This window comes from Mercenaria mercenaria, chromosome 3, assembly GCF_021730395.1.
Source record: "Mercenaria mercenaria strain notata chromosome 3, MADL_Memer_1, whole genome shotgun sequence".
Classification (NCBI taxonomy): domain Eukaryota; kingdom Metazoa; phylum Mollusca; class Bivalvia; order Venerida; family Veneridae; genus Mercenaria; species Mercenaria mercenaria.
This window is the reverse complement of record NC_069363.1, coordinates 67415173-67438702: the sequence shown is the minus strand read 5'-3', so window position 1 is coordinate 67438702 and position 23530 is coordinate 67415173. Positions and strand designations below refer to the sequence as shown.

At 35.1% G+C, this 23530-nt stretch overlaps 1 protein-coding gene across 1 annotated transcript in view; it reads right to left on the bottom strand.

Annotated features, from left to right (window-relative positions):
• The window catches only part of LOC123525709 (centromere-associated protein E-like), a 95968-nt gene continuing 72438 nt past the window's right edge, over window positions 1-23530 (bottom strand). Inside the window, exons 24-30 of the mRNA XM_053538835.1 lie at window positions 23033-23210; window positions 17153-17252; window positions 10722-10819; window positions 9165-9313; window positions 8189-8382; window positions 6673-6749; window positions 1-6375 (exon numbers count right to left, since the gene is read on the bottom strand). Coding sequence (XP_053394810.1) covers window positions 6212-6375; window positions 6673-6749; window positions 8189-8382; window positions 9165-9313; window positions 10722-10819; window positions 17153-17252; window positions 23033-23210 — 960 coding nt within the window. The 3' untranslated portion in view covers window positions 1-6211. The remainder of the gene's footprint in view (window positions 6376-6672; window positions 6750-8188; window positions 8383-9164; window positions 9314-10721; window positions 10820-17152; window positions 17253-23032; window positions 23211-23530) is intronic.

Sequence of the window (23530 nt, the reverse complement as noted above, 5' to 3'; positions counted from 1 at the left end):
TTTTCAGGTTTAACAACATTTTATGTATTTTTTATATCTAAAATGATGAGAAGTACATAAATGAAAGGCTACAACACAAAAACAAGAGGACCATGATGGCCCTATATCACTCACCTGTTATCATTGCACTTGAGGACAAGAAGGTCCTCAGAAAAAAAAGTTCAAAAGACAGGAAAAACAAAGGAAAGAAATCTAACCAAAAAGAAAAAAAAATCTTACAAGGTACAGATATGTCAAAATACACCTAAAAATTGGAGGTACCATCCATGTTGTACCATAGAAAAGTGGTCTCGATTTTTCCCTACGGCCTATAGTAAAAAAGTTAATAAAATAAGCTATTTATATTAATGTAAAAGGGAAGTAATTAAAAGAAAATTATTGTAAGTAATCAAAAGAAGAAACTGCCAAATAAATCTGTTGACATAAATGAAATTTCAGGTCAGTATCTTCATTAGTTACGGAGATATACCCATTTTAATTTGAAATAAAGGGAGGTAATTTGACATAAAATCAGTCCATAGTTATCTACTTTGATTGGCTCAGTCCAACTAATGACAACAATGAAATTTCAAATAAGTCCTATAAGTACTTTTACTGATATAAATCCATTTTGACTGCAATCAGGGGAGGTAATCAGATATAAAATAACTCTGGAACCTACGATTGGATCTAATTTGTCATGGAATCCAAGATTTATTGTTGTTGAAGATATTTTAGAAGTTTGTATCAAATAAAACCATAAATGAAGACTCTATATAGCTGCGAAAGCCAAAATAGCCAATTTTGGACCTTTAAGGGGCCATAACTCTGGACCCCATGATGGAACCTGGCCAGTTCAAGAAAGGAACCAAGATCTTGTGGTGATACAAGTTGTGTGCAAGTTTGGTTAAAATCAAATAATAAATGAAATTGCTATTGTGCAAACAAGGTCAATATAGCTAATTTTGGCCCTTTCAGGGGCCATAACTCTGGAACCCATTACGGGAATTGGACGGTTCAAGAAAGGAACCAAGATCTTATGGTGATACAAGTTGTGTGCCAGTTTGGTAAAAATCAAATCATAAATAAAGCTGCTATTGTGCAGACAAGGTCAAAATAGCCGATTTTGGACCTTTCAGGGGCCATAACTCTGGAACCCATAATGGGATCTGACCAGTTCAAGAAAGGAACCGAGATCTTATGGTGATACAAGTTGTGTGCCAGTCTGGTAAAAATCAAATCAAAAATAAAGCTGCTATTGTGCAGACAAGGACAAAATAGCTGATTTTGGACATTTCAGGGACCATAACTCTGGAACCCATAATGGGATCTGGCCAGTTCAAGAAAGGAACCAAGATCTTATGGTGATACAAGTTGTGTGCAACCTTGGTTAAAATATAATCATAAATAAAGCTGCTATTCTGCAGACAAGGTCAAAATAGCTGATTTTGGCCCTTGCAGGGGCCATAACTCTGGAACCCATAATGGGATCTGACCAGTTTAAGAAAGGAACTGAGATCTTATGGTGATACAAGTTGTGTGCCAGTTTGGTAAAAATCAAACCAGAAATAAAGCTGCTTTTGTGCAGACAAGGTCTAAATAGCTGATTTTGGCCCTTTCAGGGGCCATAACTCTGGAACCCATAATGGGATCTGGCCAGTTCAAGAAAGGAACCGAGATCTTATGGTGATACAAGTTGTGTGCAAGTTTGGTTAAAATAAAATCATAAATGAAACCACTATCGTGCAGACAAGAAATTGTTGACGGACAGACGGACGCACGCACGGACCGACGACGGACGAAGGCTGATCACAAAAGCTCACCTTGTCACTATGTGACAGGTGAGCTAATAAAACCATAAATGAAGTCTCTATATGGCTGCAAAAGCCAAAATAGCCAATTTTGGACCTTTAAGGGGCCATAACTCTGGAACCCATGATGGAATTTGGCCAGTTCAAGAAAGGAACCAAGACCTTGTGGTGATACAAGTCGTGTGCAAGTTTGGTTAAAATCAAATCATAAATGAAGCTGCTATTGTGCAGACAAGGTCAAAATAGCTAATTTTGGCCCTTTCAGGGGCCATTACTCTGGAACCCATTGTGGGATCTAGCCGGTTTAAGAAAAGAACTAAAATCTTATGGTGACACAAGTTTTGTGCAAGTCTGATTTAATTCAAATCATAAATGAAGCTGCTAATGTGCAGACAAGGTCAAAATAGCTGATTTTGGCTCTTTCAGGGGCCATAACTCTAGAACCCATAAAGGAATCTGGCCAGTTCAAGAAAGGAACCAAGATCTTATGGTGATACAAGTTGTGCGCAAGTTTGGTAAAAATCAAATCATAAATAAAGCTGCTATTGCGCAGACAAGGTCAAAATAGCTAATTTTGGCCCTTTCAGGGGCCATAACTCTGAAACCCATAATGGGATCTGGCCAGTTCAAGAAAGGAACCGAGATCTTATGGTGATACAAGTTGTGTGCAAGTTTGGTTAAAATAAAATCATAAATGAAACCACTATCGTGCTGACAAGAAATTGTTTACGCACGCACGGACGGACGCACAGACGACGGGTGATCACAAAAGCTCACCTTGTCACTATGTGACAGGTGAGCTAAAAACAGAACAAAACACTGAGTAGTAATCAAAGTTGATAGAAAAAACTTACAAGCATAACCGATAATAAAATTACTGGACCAGTTGCAATTATTTTTTACAATTTATATAAAACAATCTATAGATACAATGGCATACTATAGTAATAAAACAATATATAGACACAATGTTATATACTTGGCATACTATAGTAATAACAAGAGCTGTCCGTAAGACAGCCAAGCTCGACTATTCGAAATATTGTCCCAGAGGCAGGAAAATATTACCTAAAAAGGTTAAATATCAAAAGAGTTTTAAGTTCAAAAGGGGGAATAATTTGACCAAAATGCATATCAGTTATGGGACTTGCTGCTATCAACTAGTTTTATAACCCCTAAGGCACAAGTGAAGTTTCAAATCAATATCTGCGTTAGTTTTGGAGAAAGAAACTCGCATGTAAAACTTAACCAGAATTTTCAAAGTCCAAAAGGGGGCATAATTTGCCCAAAATACATGCCAGAGTTATGGAACTTGATCCAGTGAGGTTAGTAATTGATGTAGAAAAAGAAAAAGTAAGTTTCAAATCTATATGCCTTTTAGTAATAGCTGTATGTACTTGCACGCAAAACTTTAACCAGAATTTGCTAAGTCCAAAAGGGGGCATAATTTGGCCAAAATGAAGGTCAGAGTTATGGGACTTGATGCTATCAACTAGTTTTATAACCCAGAAGACACATGTGAAGTTTCAAATCAATATCTGCATTAGTTTTGGAGATAATAACTTGCATGTAAAACTTAACCAAAATTTTCTAAGTCTAAAAGGGGGCATAATTTGCTCAAAAAACATGTCAGAGTTATGGAACTTGACCCAGTGAGGTTGGTAATTGATCTAGAAAAAGAAAAAATAAGTTTCAAATCTATATGCCTTTTAGAAATAGCTGTATGTACTTGCACGCAAAACTTTAACCAGAATTTTCTAAGTCCAAAAGGGGGCATAATTTGGCCAAAATGAAGGTCAGAGTTACGGGACTTGCTGCTATCAACTAGTTTTATAACCCTGAAGACACATGTGAAGTTTCAAATCAATATCTGCATTAGTTTTGGAGATAATAACTTGCATGTAAAACTTTAACCAAAATTTTGTAAGTCTAAAAGGGGACATAATTTGCTAAAAATACATGTCAGAGTTACGGGTCTTGGTCCAGTGAGGTTGGTAATTGATCTAGAAAAAGAAAAAATAAGTTTCAAATCTATAAGCCTTTTAGAAATAGCTGTATGTACTTGCACGCAAAACTTTAACCAGAATTTTCTAAGTCCAAAAGGGGGCATAATTTGGCCAAAATGAAAGTCAGAGTTATGGGACTTGCTACTATCAACTAGTTTTATAACCCCGAAGACACGTGAAGTTTCAAATCAATATCTGCATTAGTTTTGGAGATAGTAACTTGCATGTAAAACTTTAACCAAAATTTTCTAAGTCCAAAAGGGGGCATAATTTGCTCAAAATACATGTCAGAGTTATGGGACTTGACCCAGAGAGGTTGGTAATTGACCTAGAAAAAGAAAAAATAAGTTTCAAAGCTATATGCCTTTAATTGATGGCTGTATGTACTTGCATGCAAAAACTTAACCAAGGTGTGACGCCGATGCCGACGCCAGGGTGAGTAGAATATCTCTTCAGAAGAGGGTTGAAATGTTGAAACAGAGTACAAACTTGGCTACAACAAACCGCTATATAAAAGCATATATAAAGTCTGCTGTTCAAACAATGGGTGAACTCCTATTATTCCACATACAGAATGGTACTGGAATATATTATTCTAATAAATAATTTGGAAATCTAACAAGAGGGCCAAGATGGCCCTAGGTCGCTCACCTGAGAAATACACCATGTTTGACCTAGTGATTTTATGGAAACAAATTTTCTGGCCAATTTTCATTAGGATTGGACCAAAAATGTGGTCTCTTGAGTTTAAACAAGTATTACCTAGTGACTTAGTTTTTGACTCCAGATGACTCCAGATGACTCATATTCGAACTCGACCTAGATTTCATCAAGGCAATCATTCTGACCAAATTTCATAAAGATCAATTGAAAAATACAGCCTCTATCGCATACACAAGGTTTTTCTTTGATTTGACCTAGTGACATACTTTTTGATCCCAGATAACCCATATTCAAACTCGACATAGATTTCATCAAGGCAATCATTCTGACTTAATTTCATGAAGATCAATTGAAAAATACAGCCTCTATCGCATACACAAGGTTTTTCTTTGATCTGACCTAATGACCTACTTTTTGACCCCAGATGACCCATATTCGAACTCTAACTAGATTTCATCAAGGCAACCATTCTGACCAAATTTCATGAAGATCAATTGAAAAATACAGCCTCTATCACATACCTTGTTTTACTTTGATTTGACTTAAGACTTTTTAACCCCAGATGACCCATATTCGAACTCGACCTCGATTTCATCAAGGCAATCATTCTGACCAAATTTCATGAAGATCAATTGAAAAATACAGCCTCTATCGCATACTCAAGGTTTTTCTTTGACTTGACCTAGTGACCTACTTTTTGGTCCCAGATAACCCATATTCAAACCTGACGTAGATTTCATCAAGGCAATCATTCTGACTTAATTTCATGAAGATCAATTGAAAAATACAGCCTCTATCGCATACACAAGGTTTTTCTTTGATTTGACCTACTTTTTGACCCCAGATGACCCATATTCGAACTCGACCTAGATTTCATCAAGGCAATCATTCAGACCAAATTTCATGAAGATCAATTGAAAAATACAGCCTCTATCGCATGCACAAGCTAAATGTTGACAGACAGACAACAGACGCCGGACATTGAGCGATCACAGTAACTCACCCGAGCATTGCTAAGGTGAGCTAATAAACAAGAGCTGTCACTAATGGTGGCAAATGCCCCCAAAGCACCTTTACCTTTGACCTGATGACCTTGACCTTTGACCCCAAAGTCAATAGGGGTCGTGTACTCAATAAGTACTATTAGCATGTGAAGTTTGAAGGTCCTGGGTGCACTGGTTCGCGAGTAAAGTGCCTTCATGCAAAAAGTTAACGTTGCGATGAACGAACTAACGAACAAACAGACGGACAGTTGAAGACTGATATGCCTCCCTTCGGGGGCATAAACACAAACACATCTACTATGATAAGCTGAGAAAATTCTCTCTTAACGAAGACATGAACATAAGCTTCAGCATAAAATCTAACACTGTTTAAGCTTATCTTGTATTCTGTATCTAACACTGTTTAAGCTTATCTTGTATTCTGTATCTAAAACTTTTCAAGCTTATCTTGTATTCTCATTATAGAAATAGTGCAATAAAATCACTTTTATTTCAACATACTACACACTGCAACAGCTTCAATGTACTACACACTGCAATAGCTTCAACATACTACACATTACAATAGCTTCAATGCCAATGACCTTAAATATCTTTGGAGATGATTTTTTTTGCGGAAATTAAAAAATGACCATTCATCAGATTGTCAACTTATATTAACTACATTAATGGAATCTCTTTGTTCAGCTTAAATCAGTCCAGCAAATCATACAGATTTTCTCTTCTTTCTGGGGTAATGTAGTGCTGGTTATGTTGTTTTACAGTTATTTACTTCTTCCTGGCATTCTCTGATGAGTTTATCCTCTTTCTTGCTTGGATTCAGGTCTGGTACTTTATATCTTGGTTCCTTCTTTGGACTAGGTGGCACTGTCATGTAATCTGTGCCCGTTTCTGAGGCAGTTACAAACATGTCTGCAACAGTATCATATAAAACGTTACACATCTGCTTAATTCATCCACTATTTAGATTTCACATATTGCAAATATTTTACATACATTTTATATTTTATAAACATACTTAAACAGGGTTGAATATTAACGCTTTAAGCTCATGCTTTCATTTATTTTACCTGGAATCTAGAATATACAGTAATAAGGTCATCAACAATGGATCAGAAAGTCATTACACATAAGAACAGATTTAAATGAATGAAAATTCTAAGAAGTTTAATTCACATAAGAAAATGGATACTGTAATTATAGTTTTACCTCCCAGTGGATGTCTCGAATTTAAACTGTTAACCAATGATGTGTCCCTATGCGAGTCCTTGCTTTTACACATGGCCCTGTAAAATATATATTTAAAGCCTGAATACACCCAAGTACAGGAGATTCTTAAATTCTGTAACTAATTATAAAAGTCTCAGGTGCCTTAACAGCTATATAAATGAATTCTCACAAAAAGAATACTTCCTGTATTTATATGGAAATATTATTAATCTTGAGAAGAGGTTCTACCAATACACAGAGTAGAATGTTATAAAAGCTACACTCTTATTCTGCACTGTCATTAATGAACTGCCACTTTACCATGTCTTTTTCCAAACTAGAGCTATCACTGAAGATGATTAATATCCCCAGATGCTGCTTCAATACAGGAAGGGTAAGCACTCTTGATAAGGTAACTAACAACTGATGTTAGTTCTATAACAATTCTTTGAGTGACTTAGAAGATAATTACCGAGTGGAAATAAAATACACGGAAAGCTATTTGACCTTTGAAACCTCGATCAAGCTGTCTACATACCTCGATCAAGCTTTCTACATATCCTCTTTAATGCTAGTTTTATGAAAATCTCGAGTGGACACAAAATAAAACTATCTGATCTTTGATCTCCAAGTGCAATCTAATTACCTTGATCATGTTTGTGTCTTGTATTATGATGTGAACATTTATATATAGTCACTTGTAAATTAAAAGGTTTTGAAGATACGGCTCCTGGCAGGAATTAAGAATGTACCATCAGTCATACCAGTATTATTACTCTAATATTATCTCCGTATATATTGGATCTGGGGGAATTACAATTACACATCTAACAGGGATATAAATTAACACTCAGCAGCTATTAGCCAGCTGGGCTTGTAACTTCCAAAGTTTAGGGGCCCAGCCTAAAACTTAGGGGCCCAACTATATAACAAAATACATTACAATATGCCTAATACATACAAATGTACTTATTTCTTTTTAGATTGTGAATGATGCATAAATGTACTGTTATCAATAAAATCATTCATTCTGATGACCCCTTTATACATCTTTCCTCAAACAAAATCAATGTTCAGGAAAAATTTGCTAGTTTGTACATCAATATTATACTGAAATAAGTCAGCATAATTACTGCACGTCTAGACCTTGGTCTGCCTTAGAGGGATGCCCTTTACCACAACTTTGGAAATAATACACACAAGAATCTTTCATGGGAGCTGCCATTAGATGGTCTGTAAATTATATATCAAGTATGCTGATTAAGTGAAGCATATACTGGCAATTGTAACTGGTCCACCATGTCACACAAAAGATAAAGTTATAAATAAAACGATAGGAAAGCCCAAGCTATTGCAGCTGGCTGGCTGGGCGATTGTCTAGGAAGACTAATTTGTCCAGTTTAAAACACAGTCATAGTGGGTGACTGGGCAAGTGTTAATTTATATCCTCTAAATTATGAAATTCCACATAGTATTTACATCCCAAAGCATTTTCATTTTAACAGAAAGATCATACTTTTTAAGTTCTTCTTTCAGATGCAAGTTTTCCTTTTCAATTTCTTCAATGTGTTGATATTTCTTACGGAAATTCTGTAACTCTTCTTTCACTCTGGAGTTTTCACGTTCTAGGTCTTCAACTCGAGACATTTTCTTTTTCTGTTTATCCATCTCCTGTTTGAGTCTCTTGTTCTCTGCCTCTGTGATACACACCTTTAACAAGAGTTATACCAACATGCAGAAATCAATACAAAAATCTACAAGCCACAGGCTCTCAAGGTGTTAGCAACCTATACAAGAGCTGTCAGTGGACAGTGCGCTCGACTATTCTCAGTGCTTGATAGTATAATATATAAGCAATGAGTAAAACTTTAACATTACAATAAGCATATTCTAAGTCAAAAAGGGGCCATAATTCAGTCAAAATGCTTGATAGAGTTGCCTCCTCCTTTTTACAGACTGGGGCCATGATGGTAAACAAGTATGCAAAATATGAAAGCAATATCTCAATGGACTTTGAAAATATTTGGGGTGGTACGCAAACTTTAACATTTATTCTAAGTCGAAAAGGGGCCATAATTCAGTCAAAATGCTTGATAGAGTTCCCTCCTCCTTTTTACAGACTGGGGTCATGATGGTAAACAAGTATGCAAAATATGAAAGCAATATCTCAATGGACTTTGAAAATATTTGGGGTGGTACGCAAACTTTAACATTTGTGTGAAGCACACGCTAATGCTGACGCCGGGGCGAGTAGGATAGCTCCCCTATTCTTCGAATAGTCGAGCTAAAAATACTGTTTAAATACAATCATTTGAACACAAACTATATACAATGTACAACAGCAAACTGATTTATTTGAAAGCTTAAAAACAAACTGATTTTAAATAAAATCTTTCCTATCTTTACTGACAGTGACATTAATCTGAGTGTTGTTACACATTCCTTGCAACATACTTTCTCTGTTTACCAAATCATACCATCATGATTGTTACCTTAAAGTGGTCGACAATTCCACCACTCATACTGTTACCATATGATATATCATCCTGTGCTGAAGGTGTACTACAGGGGTTGTTTGCCGGGACAGGTCTAGGCTGGGTATCCATCTCCAGCTTGGCTATCTTCACTGATCTTCCATCAACTACAATATAACAATATGCTATGAAATAAAAACTCCATGTTGTTTGTCAGATAAAACTACACCTGCTGGTGTGCATTCCAAATATTAAACAACCATAGCCTTTCAGTGTGGTTGATATTATACAATTATTGCCTTTTGGTGAGGTCGGTATGTGAATTTATCAGGTCAACAAATCCACATATCGACCAAACTTAAAAGGCAATTTTTATTATTAAATCCAGCCTACTCATAAGTATAAACTTTAAATACAAATAACTGCAGCCTTTCGTCATTATTCATGGTAAATTGTGTACGACGTCGCATTGTTTTGACGTCAAACTGTGATGTCACAGCTGGAGGTTAATACGCGTTTTGGGCTCCACCTTCGAGTCAATACGACTTTTTGTCATTGATCATGGGACTACATCTAGACCAACGGAAAGGACTATAAATATAGATTTAATAATAAACAGATTTATCAGCCTGGGAAAAGTGATACTGACCAAACATTAAAGGTATATTAAATCCAACAACATGGACACAGTTGTGTGAAATTTTAACAGGTGATTAAGCTAATGGTTGATTAACTTTAAGACTTATATTTCAACACTCAAGAAGACATAGTAAAACAAATGTAAGGGTTAAAGATTATGAACACTAAAAGGTACTTACACTAAAATCAAAACATCAAACTAGTGTTTCCTACCAAGACAAATATTTCTAAAAGTTAAAGTTTCGAACATATGTACCCTGAAGATTACTTGTGGAAAGGATTAAAAACATAGTTTTTACATTTGATAGTATTTTTTTCATTATAGTCTTAAATTTTGTATGACGTCACATTTCATGACCTCACTGCTGAAAGTCATGCAGTAGATTTTTGACTGTCCTCTAATCAATAAGATTTCTTGTTACTAATCATATATAATATTTAGACTAATTTGATCTTTGAACTCTAAGTGTGGCAATGACCTTGGACTTATTGACCCTGGTCATCTGCTATGCATGTTGTCTTGATGAGTTAAAGTATAGATGTTAGTTTGATGAATATCTTCCAAGTAGTTTAGATATGGATGAGACACGAAGTGAAGCTATTTGACCTCTGACTTCAAAGTATGACCTAGGACCTAGTGACATGAGTCGTGCATTCTGCATGTCAACTTGATGAGATTAATAACTGATACCAGTTTTTTGAAATTCTTCCAAGAAGTTAGGAAGATATGGAGCAAACACAGCATGAATTCAATATAGCTGTCATATACTTTGAATCTGTGGGTATAATGGCTTTAAAAGTCGTTTTGATAATAACACATGATTATCATTATTACCTCATTCTAAAGTCAGTGCTCGAATGTTAAAATAATTTCAATTTTGCAAATTTTTTTACTAACACTACTAACAACAATATTGAACAGTGTACTATATTTACATGTTGTGTCCATATTACTCTGGTATCTCCTCATCTCATTCTTCATACGGGCAATTCTCGCATCATACTGTTGTATAGTCTCTTTATACTGCACTATCCTACAAAATGAACATCATAATTCAGTATAATTCTATACAGTTAATGTCATAAATCAGCACAACTCTACACATTTAGCCTGGTAAGTCAGTACAACTCTATACATTTAGCCTGGTAAGTCAGTACAACTCTATACATTTAGCCTGGTAAGTCAGCACAACTCTACACATTTAGCCTGGTAAGTCAGCACAACTCTACACATTTAGCCTGGTAAGTCAGCACAACTCTACACATTTAGCCTGGTAAGTCAGCACAACTCTACACATTTAGCCTGGTAAGTCAGTACAACTCTACTCATTTAGCCTGGTAAATTTAGCCTGGTAAGTCAGCACAACTCTACACATTTAGCCTGGTAAGTCAGTACAACTCTACTCATTTAGCCTGGTAAGTCAGTACAACTCTACACATTTAGCCTGATAAGTCAGTACAACTCTATACAGTTAGCCTAATAAATCAGTACAACTCTATACAATTAACACCGTAAGTCAGTATAACTCTATACAATTAAAATTATAAGCCAGTACAACTCTTGACAATTTACACCATAACCAGGTTTTTTCCCCCTTCTATAATAGGGGCCATTAACAGGCCTCTTCCCCTCAGAAAATTTCTTTTAAATCATGCAGTTTTGACTTTACATCAGGTTTTTTTATTCCCCTTTGCCTAAATACTGAGCTATTTCCACCCCCACCCCCAAATCACAGGCCTGGGCCCCTTCCCACAACCCTGATAACTATCATATGCAAAACTATAATCCTTTTTTTGTTTGATTTTCCAGTACAGTATGGCATTAAAGGTAAATATATTAACTTTGTCATAAATCTGTGTCAGTTACAATACTGCACCCAGCCCCCACCATGATCAACAATTAGGTAAAATTTGTCGTCTTATCGGTAAAATTATCCCCCTTCAAATCACCTGGCAGTGCGATATCGATTTTTATCTGGTTGATATTTTCCAATAGAAACAAAGAAGGAAAAAAAGTTTGAACAAATATTGTTTTAATTAGAACGAATACACAATATTTATTATCCTATTGAAGTGTTCGTCATTCTTTTCTCTTTACAAAGATACAAAAATTATTTATCTAAAATGAAAAATTAATGCTTCCCTTGGCGATTAAAAAACATCACTATCAGTCTCTGTTTACGACATACAGTTACTGAATAAAATAAGCAAAAACCTGTGATACGTATCTTATTCTTTTCCCTGTAGCCACTTTATTCATATTTTGAGAATATTTATTATCCTATTGAAGTATTCTACAGACAATAAACTTTTTATATATGTTTTTATTTTGAAATTATTTTAATGTCTTCTTGCTTCCCTAGACGTTTAAAAGTTGGTGATTTTTGTATTATTTTTTTATTTGCCGTGTCCGTGGTATTTCTGGACGCGTGCGGAAACGCACGAACTCGCCCGAAGTTTAGCTGCCGATGATACAGAAAATATGATTGTTACAACATAGTATTAAGTGATAATAACAGTGCGGGAATAATTTCAGTTATATAAAGGCGAACCATAGTCTTTGGGAATTACAAGCTTTCCGCAAAATAAATGTTACAGAGAAAGATGCTGACGTATCATGTTAATAAATAAAAAAAATTAAGACATGATGCACGTTGCAACTATATATATTTCTTTCTAAACCACTGTCTCGTATTTTAAAGATTCGTTTAATTATACTTATACCCCTTAGTTTAAGTTTTAACCATAAATATGTTATAAAGAATTTATATAATGCAACATTTGAGTAAATTGTTTGAGGGGCCTTGAAACAGCCATATTAAAGCGCTTTTCGATAGTTGTTTATTACCAATTTGCAAGTTTATTGCTTATCAACACCTTTTTATTAGGGGATTAGGGACGATCAGGTCTTTTTATTACAAAGACAATAATCTTCTCGGTGACTGCGTAAGAGCATTTTGAAAATTGTAACATGTTTAATGAACGAGACTTAAATACACAATAATTTTTTTTTTCATTTTCAAGTACAAATGTTGTTAGATACATAAGATAATGGGACAGTGATTGAGTATTTAATTGTATTTGATTAACAGAATTTTTCTGAATACAGGTTAATTGTTCGATATTAAAGTATAGCTATATATAACACGTGTTAAAAGTTCGCCTAAGAGTGAAAATATTATACTATAGAAGCTTTGTGACAACATTGTGAAACATTGTCGTTTATTGATTTATTAGTTTATTCAAAGAAGTATAAAATGCATTTTTAATTTTTTTTATAGCTCTTTGGTTTATTGTCTCTTTTGAAAATTATTATGTACTTTCTCTGCTCCATATTATATAATGCTTTCACTTGCTGTAGGCATTGTATTTATGCAATAAATCGAAACTGAATTGAACAGCTAATCTCAAGAAGGTATAGCACGCGCTAAAAGATGAAAAATCTGTAATCCCCTGTTCATATAGTAAACATATTCGTGATAGTTATTATGAATAACCTTTACACTACATTAGCGTCACTTTATCCTAAATCTTTTCTAAAAGACTTTCTTTCTATGGTGTGCTTGTTTTATTCTTAGGTTTTCCACTATTTATTTTAAAAATCGACATTATTAAATAGTACAGTCAGTCCCTTTCAAAAATCACGAGAAGCTGCATAATTCGCAATTTACTTTTAATTCAATGACAGCTCGGGGCAAATAGGTTCACCTTCCAATAACAGCTCTGTGTAATAAGAAGATACCTTTTACAGTTTCAATTATTTTGCTATTAGTTTTCTCTCATGTAAGACTATAGTTCAAATTTCATACATCCAAAATAATTTGACAATAAAATGTTTAATAAGATATAAAAACGCATTCACACTATTTAGTAATGACTGAAAATGAAAATTGTCCAATTGTAAGCCTTTTAAAGTATATAACTATATTTTTTTGCCTGCTCAAAATTTTAAATAATAGTAGTTTTCTAGTCCAAAGTATTTGCCGCAAAATAACATGATTTTGTGATTTATATCGTTTTATGTGTCAGTTTCTTTCATTAAAATAAAAGAAAAAATAAGTTTAGATCATATTTTTCATAATACTTATGCCAAAGAAATAAAAACTTTTTTATAGCTCTTGATATCAATAATAGAAAATAACGTATGTCTTCTTTTTTCGTTCCGTATTTACTTATGTCAAAAGCAGAATTAAGCCAAATGATGCAAGTTATTGTGTTGTTTTACAGTATTAAAATTGTGTAAAATAAATCACACCCTCACTACGTTTTACAAATCTATATCTATAATCTTGTATTTTTTATGATGCACTGAACGATAACGAGATAAAATAACATCTGAATCTCGTAAAACATAATTCCATAAGTGATCGTATATTTAGCTAACTCGAAGGAGACAACATGTAAGGTTTCTCAATAAACAAAAAATAGAATCATTTTGGATTAGCCCAATTCTTCTAACTCACCCCATAATTACATTTATAATGTACTTGACCCAAAACTGCTGTCATGTATTTAAAGATATATTTGTTTTCTTCATGCAAAACACTGTAATAGCAGTAAAACTTTGCATATTCTTAAATGAATATCAAGTAATTAAAATCAGAATTTGTTTAAAAGGTATTTTTTAAGATTATTATTTATTAAATAAGAAATTAGTCAACTTTTTTAACAGTATGACAAAATTAAGCCAAGTATGTTAGTATTGGATTTTATATGTGCAAATGTTATATCTGATTACCTTCCAGAATGCAAATTGAATTTGACAATAAATTGGTGTGTTAGTAATACAACAAACCTTTTAACTGTTGTCATTAATAATAATTGAAATGAAAATTGTCATAGTTATGTGTAAGGCACACTTTATAAATATTCTATAATATATTTTTTTCTGTTTAATTTTTTAATTAAATGTTTAGTCAGTAGTTTTTGCTGCTAATTACATTGAATTTTGACACTAATTTTAAAGATGTTTTTAAAAGTTGCATCTCTTCCAGGTAATAAATAAATGATTAATATAGTCGACCTATTTAAACTTGAAAGAGTAAACACACTTTTTTTTTAAAAAGCTCTTTGAATTTTATGAAAATTTAAAATGAAATTAATAACGTAGTGTTTACATTTTTTCCTTGTTATATCTTAATATGGAAAACCTGAATTAAACCAAGATTGATACAATTACATTGTTTTTTTTACAGTACATTAAAAGGTAAACTAAAACACACGCTTACTAGTTTTACAGGAGATTCCTTAAATTATAATCTGTGTTTTTTTTTAATGAATCGGCAATTCCCTGATACGATAACGGAGATAGCCAAACCATAACGACTGAACACTCGCTAAAAAATATCCGATAGTGATCGATATTTAGCTAGACGGTCGAAGGGAGACAACAAGGTATAGCGTTGTTCTCAATAAACAAGGAAAGATAATAGAATCGATTTTTGCCCAATTCTTCAGTATGACCCCACCCCATTAATTATTATAATGCTACTATGAACCTTCAAAACTGTCTGTCAGTGTATTTAAGAGCGTATATATTTTGTTTTCAATTTTCATTGCCAAAACACGTGTAATAGCAGTAAAATTTAGGCCATATTTTTAAATTGAAATATGCAAGTAATTAAAATTCAGAAATTTGTTTTAAAAAGGTATTTTTTTTAAGATTATTTATTTATTAAATTAAGAAGATTTTCAGTAGATTTATTATGCAGATAATATGCAAACAAAATGTGAAGCCAAGCTATATGATAAGATATTGGCACTTTTATGTGCAGATATGTGATATCTGGCATTACCTGTCCAGAACTGCTAATTGCAATTATCATAAATTGGTGTGTCTGCTATCACCAGGTATCTTTTATAAGCTTGTTGTCATGTAGATATAATTTGAATATTGAATAATGGTATTAGTTTATGGCTTTAGATGTGAGAGGGTCATCCAGGCCCTTTCAAGCTTAAATTTGATTGGCTGCTGATAAAAGTATATTTCTTTTCATTGGTTAATTATTTTTAATTGCAAATCTTGATCAGGCAGTTTTTGCTGCTATTCAGGGGGTTAAGTTTTAGACACTAAGTTGTAAAGATGTTTTAAAAGTTCCTGGCATCTCTTGCCAGGAATAGAGGCATATCAGTGACTTATATTGAGTCAGCCTATTAAACTTTGAAGGAACACTTAAGCTTTGCTTTGTTATTTAAATACAGGCTTTTGTGAATTGTTGTAACTTTAACATTGGAAATTTATTATTCACTGGAACTTTGTTACATCTTTGTTGCTTGTTATCATCTAAATGGGAAACCTGAATTAAACTTCAAAAAACAGTTACATTGTGTTTATCTGCAGTGTGGACAATTATCTAAAGGTCAAGCCTAAAACCAAAGGCTTATAAGTCTGTCAAAAGGAGGTTCCTTTAAATTTATAACACTCGGTAGAATCTCACAGGAGCTTGAACCTGGCTAATTTCCCCAAGACTACAAAAATCAACCGGTACCACCTGTGAGCCCGAGTCATGACCCCAACACCCTTGAAACGATAACGGCCCTCTATAACACATCCTTCATTAGTAACTGACAAAAATTACAAAGAAACATGTATAGAAGTGAGCCAAGCTACAAATTTGTTCATCTTTTGCATGTCATTTGATCAGATATGACTTAATGCCTTTCAGAAGGCATTTTTAATTAAAATACCGAAAGTTAAAACAATTTTTTCTAGCAAATATCTGAAAGCTGTTATATCCTAAACAACGTAAAAGTACCTTACATAAAACACAAAATTACAAACGGATGATACTGAACAACACAAGACAATTTATAGCTCTTAGCAGTCAGGGGTGTAACTGTTTCAAGTTATGGCAGTTTATAACCCATTTGAGTTACTGCTTAAACTTTCATAACTTGTTTAAGTTTTCATAAAATACTACAAAGCCCTCCTGTGCCAATTCCTCATTATGAATGAAACTAATGCAATTATTTCATGAATCTTTGACCTTTTATCTTTCCAGCTATGCAGTAAAAAAATTTTATGCAAGGCTGATAAAGTTTTACGCAAACGTTTTAAAGCTATAAAACTCTTAATATCCCATTATGCTAATCAGGTCATGCTCAGACTAAAAGAGAATTTGATTAACCACAGTTTGCTACTAATTTCACTTTAAAGGTCACTTTGTGAGAACAGCAAAGACTTTTTTTGAATAACTTACCTGAGTTAACTATATTTTATAACTAATACAGGTTATAAAATGCTTGACTGAAACAGGTTACATAACTTAAAACAGTTTCATCCCTGATTGCTTAGCATATTATATTCATCTGTACAAACAGAAAGTCTACTAATGAGAACCAAGTACATGAAAATACATAGAACCCACCTCTTAGCATGCTCCTCCTGAGCTGTTTGTAATTTTTCTGTGGCACTGAAACTCTCCAGCTTGTACTTGCATGGATGGTCTTCCATCATAAAGTCAATTTCTGTATACAGAAAACTGCATAATGATATCTTACTAAGCAATGCATTTGTTTTAATTATCATAGTTTAGACTTTTTTCTAAATTTGGGAAGAAAATATGAAAGACCAGTCGACAAGCATCAGAGCAATACTTGAGACGACAAATTCTAGTCTTACTCTGGATTAACATTTAAATTTTTCTAACACTGTGACAGTATAGGGCTATGATAATATCAATTGCTTAATTTCAAGACACTTGAAATTAACTTGAGGTACTCAGAGAAATTCGAGAATGAATCTTAATTTTTTTCAGGAACTATATGTATGTCACAGTTTCAGACTTAATTTAGTGAGAATGTTCAAGCAAACTGTTAGCTCAGTCAGTATAGCATAGAGACAGTGTTCCAACATGGAACCCCTGACAATATGCATGTGTCCACTTGATATTGATGAATACCAAGTTCCAATTACATGGGATGAGAAATGTAAGAGGAGTTAAGTGCACAAACTACAGACCATACAGATCTAGTAAATACAACTAGAGCTGTCACAGGTGTGTCGAATTATACCCCCACAATACTCCCTTGTCACAGAAGTAAGCAAATGTCAAAGGCGAACTTCAAAATCAACAGAGGTCATCTGCTGGTCATGATCAACCTCCCTATTAAGTTTCGTGATCCTAGGCCCAAGCATTCTCAAGTTATCATCCTGAAACGATTTAAATGTTCCGGGTCACTGTGACCTTGACCTTTGACCTACTGACCTCAAAAATCAATAGGGGTCATCTGCTGGTCATGACCAACCTCCCTATCAACTTTCATGATCCTAGGCCCAAGCATTCTCAAGTTATCATCTGGAAACTGTTCCGGGTCATTGTGACCTTGACCCTTGTGTATTGGAACCATACTGTGATGGTCATTAGGCCCCAACTGTGCTGGTGAAGACAAAAATCCCTTGGCCCACTGCCAAAATCTAGGCCTTTAACTGTTCCGGGTCATTGTGACCTTGACCCTTGACCTACTGAACTCAAAGTCAACCATGACCTGTATCTTAAGATGTTGCACCTGTGTACCAAAATTTAAGATCCTTGGCCCAAACATTCTCAAGTTATCATCCGGAAACCGCTTAACTGTTCCAGGTCACCGTGACCTTGACCTTTAACCTACTGACCTCAAAGTCGAACTTGACCTGTATTTTATGATGTTACACCTGTATACCAAAATTTATGATCCTTGGTCCAAGCCTTCTCAAGTTATCATCCGGAAACTGTTTACCTGTTCCAGGTCATTGTGTCCTTGACCTTTGACCTATTGACCTACACCTGTGTACCAAAAAACTATTTAAATCTGTCAAGCCTTTCATGAATTATTGTCCGGAAACCATGAAAACCAACGGACCAACAGATAGACTGACTGACAAGCTCACTCCTATATACCCCCCAAACTTATTTTTGTGGCAGTAATACAAATTATAATAATCACACATAGATCTCCTGAAAATATGCATATGTCCACTCGATGTTGAAGGGGTAATCCAATTTTCATTTGAAGTAGATGGAAACTGTAAAACGTGTTGAGTACACAAGGTACTAATGTAGTTGACTTGTAGTAGTATGAAGTCCCAAAAATATGCGCATGTCCATCTCATGTTAAAGAAGTATACCAAGTTTTATTTGAAAAGCAGTGAAGCTGTTGGAGAATTTGAGTATACAAGAAAGTGAGATAGACAGACTTCCAGACAGACAATTCAAATACTATATGTATACAGGGTCTTTGACACAGTAGGCAAGCCCCCTCCCCCCCACCCCCCCCAAAATGTATGTTTGTTTGTTTTAGGTTTAACGCCGTTTTTTCAACAGTATTTCAGTCACATAACGGTGGACAGTTAACCTAACCAGTGTTCCTGGTTTCTGTACCAGTACAAACCTGTTCTCCGCAAGTAACTGCCAACTTCCCCACATGAATCAGAGGTGGAGGACTAATGATTTCAGACACAATGTCGTTTATCAAATAGTCACGGAGAACATACGCCCCGCCCTAGGATCGAACTCACGACCCCGCGATCTGTAGGCCGATGCTCTACCTACTGAGCTAAGCGGGCGGGCTCATGTATGAGAAAAGCAATGTCAAGACAATTACATAGAAGATGTTTGTTCTTTTTTTTTTTTCGGAATACAGAATATATCTAATCAACAAGTAAGACAATTTAAAACAAGAGGACCATGATGGTCCTGAATCGCTCACCTCTTCCCACATGCCCTAGTTTTGAGTATGACGTCGTTTTTTCTATTATTTGACATAGTGACCTAGTTTTTGAGCTCATGTGACCCAGTTTTGACCTTGACCTAGATATTATCAAGATAAAAATTCTGACCAATTTTCATGAAGATCCATTGAAAAATATGGTCTCTAGAGAGGTCACAAGGTTTTTCTATTATTTGACCTATTGCCCTAGTTTTCAAAGGTATGTGACCCTGTTTTGAAAATTACCTAGATATCATCAAGGTGAACATTCTCACTAATTTTCATGAAGATCTCATGAAAAATATGGCCTCTAGAGAGGTCACAAGGTTTTTCTATTTCTATACCTACTGGCCTAGATTTTGACCGCACGTGACCCAGTTTCGAAACTGACCTAGATATCATCAAGGTGAACATTCAGATCAATTTTCATGAAGATCCATTGAAAAATATGGCCTCTAGAGAGGTCAAAAGATTTTAATAATTTAAGACCTACTGACCTAGTTTTTGACCGCAGTTGACCCAGTTTCAAATTTGACCTAGATGTCATCAAGAAAAACATTCAGACCAACTTTCATACAGATCCCATGAGAAGTATGGCCGCTAGAGAGGTCACAAGGTTTTTTTATTTCAAGACCTACTGACCTAGTTTTTGATCGCAGTTGACCCAGTTTAAAACTTGACCTATATATCATCAAGATAAACATTCAGACCACTTTTCATACAGATCCCATGAAAAATATGGCCTCTAGAGAGATCAGAACGTTTTTTTATTATTTGACCTATGACCTACTTTTTGAAGGCACGTGACCCACTTTCGAATCTGACCTAGATATCATCAAGATGAACATTCTGACCAATTTTTATGGAGATCCATTCACAAGTATGGCCTCTAGAGAGGTCACAAGGTTTTTCTATTTTTAGACCTACTGACCTAGTTTTTTACCGCACATGACCCTGTTTCGAACTTGACCTAGATAACATCAAGATGAACATTCAGACCAACTTTCATACAGATCCCATGAAAAATATGGCCTTTAAGAGAGGTCACAAGGGTTTTCTATTATTTGACCTACTGACCTAGTTTTTGAAGGCATGTGACCCACTTTCGAACTTGGCCTAGATATCATCAAGATGAACATTCAGACCAACTTTCATACAGATCCCATGAAAAATATGGCCTCTAGAGAGGTCACAAGGTTTTTCTATTATTTGACCTACTGACCTAGTTTTTGATGGCACATGACCCACTTTCGAACTTGACCTAGATATCATCAGGGTGAACATTCTCACCAATTTTCATGAAGATCTCATGAAATATATGGCCTCTAGAGAGGTCACAAGGTTTTTCTATTTTTAGACCTACTGACCTAGTTTTTGACCGCACGTGACCCAGTTTCGAACTTGACCTAGATATCATCAAGATGAACATTCCGACCAACTTTCATACAGATCCCATGAAAAATATGGCCTTTAGAGAGGTCACAAGGTTTTTCTATTTTTTGACCTACTGACCTAGTTTTTGAAGGCACGTGACCCAGTTTCAAACCTGACCTAGATATCATCAAGGTGAATGTTCTGACCAATTTTCATGAAAATCTTGTGAAATATATGGCCTCTAGAGAAGTCACAAGGTTTTTCTATTTTTAGACCTACTGACTTACTTTTTGAAGGCACGTGACCCAGTTTCGAACTTGACCTAGATATCATCAAGATGAAAAATTCTGACCAATTTTCATAAAGATCCCACAAAAAATGTGACCTCTAGAGTGGTCACAAGCAAAAGTTTACGGACGGACGCACGGACGGACGGACGACTGACGCTGCATGATCACAAAAGCTCACCTTGTCACTATGTGACAGGTGAGCTAACAAGAGCACTGCCTTGCGGGTGCAGACGCTCATCTGATTTTTTTGTCTCTGTAAAATAGAAATATTGTCCTACTCATGATTTTCTAAGTCCAAAAGGGGCCATAATTCTTGAAAAAAGCAGGCTGGAGTTATGTTTCTTTCTGTAGAGAGTCCGCTTATGATGGTGAACAAGTGTTGCAAGTTTCAAAGCAATAGCTTTGATAGCTTAGGAGAAAAGTTTACCTAAACATAAAACTTAACCAAGAAATCTGATATTTTCTAAGTCCAAAAGGGGCCATAATTCTTGCAAAAAGCAGGATGGAGTTATGTTCCTTGCTTAACAAGGCAACGGCAATGCCGACACCGACCAAGTGTTGACAATAACTCATTATTTTTTTTTCAAACAAGAGGGCCATGATGGCCCTATATATCGCTCACCAGTTGATCTGGCCTACTGACCTAGTTTTTTACCCCACATGAGCCAGTTTCAAATTTAACCTAGAGATCATCAAGACAAACATTCTGGCCAAGTTTCATAAAGACTGAGTCACAACTGTAGCCTTTAGAGTGTTCACAAACTTTTTCTTTGATTTGACCATGTGACGTTTTGACCCTAAATGACCGAGATTAAAACTTGACCTAGAGATCATCAAGACAAACATTCTGACCAAGTTTCATAAATACTGAGTCACAACTGTGGCCTCTAGAGTGTTCAAAAGCTTTTCCTTTGATCTGGCCTACTGACCTTGTTTTTGACCCCACATGACCCAGATTCGAACTCGGCCTAGAGATCATCAAGACAAACATTCTGACCAAATTTCATAACGATTGGGTCACAACTGTGGCCTCTAGAGTGTTCACAAGCTTTTCCTTTGATCTGACCATGTGACCTAGTTGTTGACCCAACATGACCCAAATTTGAACTTGATCTATAGATAATCAAGACAAACATTCTGACTAATTCTAATGAGTTTCAAACTTGAATTGTAGTCTCCAGAGTGTTGACAAGATTTTCCTTTGATCTGGCCTACTGACCTAGTTTTTGACCCAACATGACCCAGTTTCAAACTTGACCTAAAGAACATCAAGACTAACATTCTGACCAAGTTTCATCAAGATTGGGTCAAAAATGTGGCCTCTAGATTATTCTCAAGCTTTTTCCTTTGATCTAGCCTACTGACCTAGTTTTTGACCCAACATGACCCAGTTTCGAACATGACCTAGAGATCATCAAGACAAACATTCTGACCAAGTTTCATTAAGACTGGGTCACAAATGTGGCCTCTAGAGTGTTCACAAGCTTTTCCCCTATGATCTGGTCTACTGACCTAGTTTTTGACCCCACATGACCCAGATTCAAACTTGACCTATCAAGACTAACATTCTGACCAAGTTTCATAAAGATTGGGCCAGAAATGTGGCCTCTAGAGTGTTCACAAGGCGAATGTTGACGCACGCCGGACAATGACCGGTCACAATAGCTCACCTTGAGCACTTTATGCTCTGGTGAGCTAAAAATCAGATGAGCTAAAAACAAATATACATTATTTCTATCTTAAGCTAATTGATTAATTAAGCAGAGAAATAAACAAAAATTGTTTCACAGTGAGTGATATGGATTATATTTTACTGAAAGAACAGTATTTCATCAATCTGGAAAGTAAATCAGCATATCTTAAATTCCTCATGACTGTGGTGATTTATATACATACTTGTTGTTCCTTCACCATGTCCTTTTTCGAGTTTCTCGATTTTCTCTCTCAACTCCTTAGTGATGTTTCTTTCCCTCTCAAGGTCGTAGTACAGGGTATTAGCCTCATCACTGACAGACTTGATCTGCTCCTCCAGTTTCTTGTACACTTCTGTATTCTGTTCTTTCTCATACACAGCCTGTTTAAAAACTCAATTATAATGTTACTGTTCAAATAGTAAAAGTCTCATATGGCATCAAAAAAGAACAGAAAAGCAGTTATAGTGAACAGTCAGCTGAGAAAAACATAGGTAAATTTCATACATATCTGAATAAACATTTAATGTGTTTGATAGTCCAAGAAGCAACTTTGAAGTATGTAAATAAATGCATGTTCCTTTATATGTAGAAAACTATAAGTACCTCAATACTTGCATCATGGAATGTTAGAAATTTATTCCTTGAAAAATTTACTCTGTTCTATACAACTGGACTCTCTTTTATTCTAAACAATCAGACT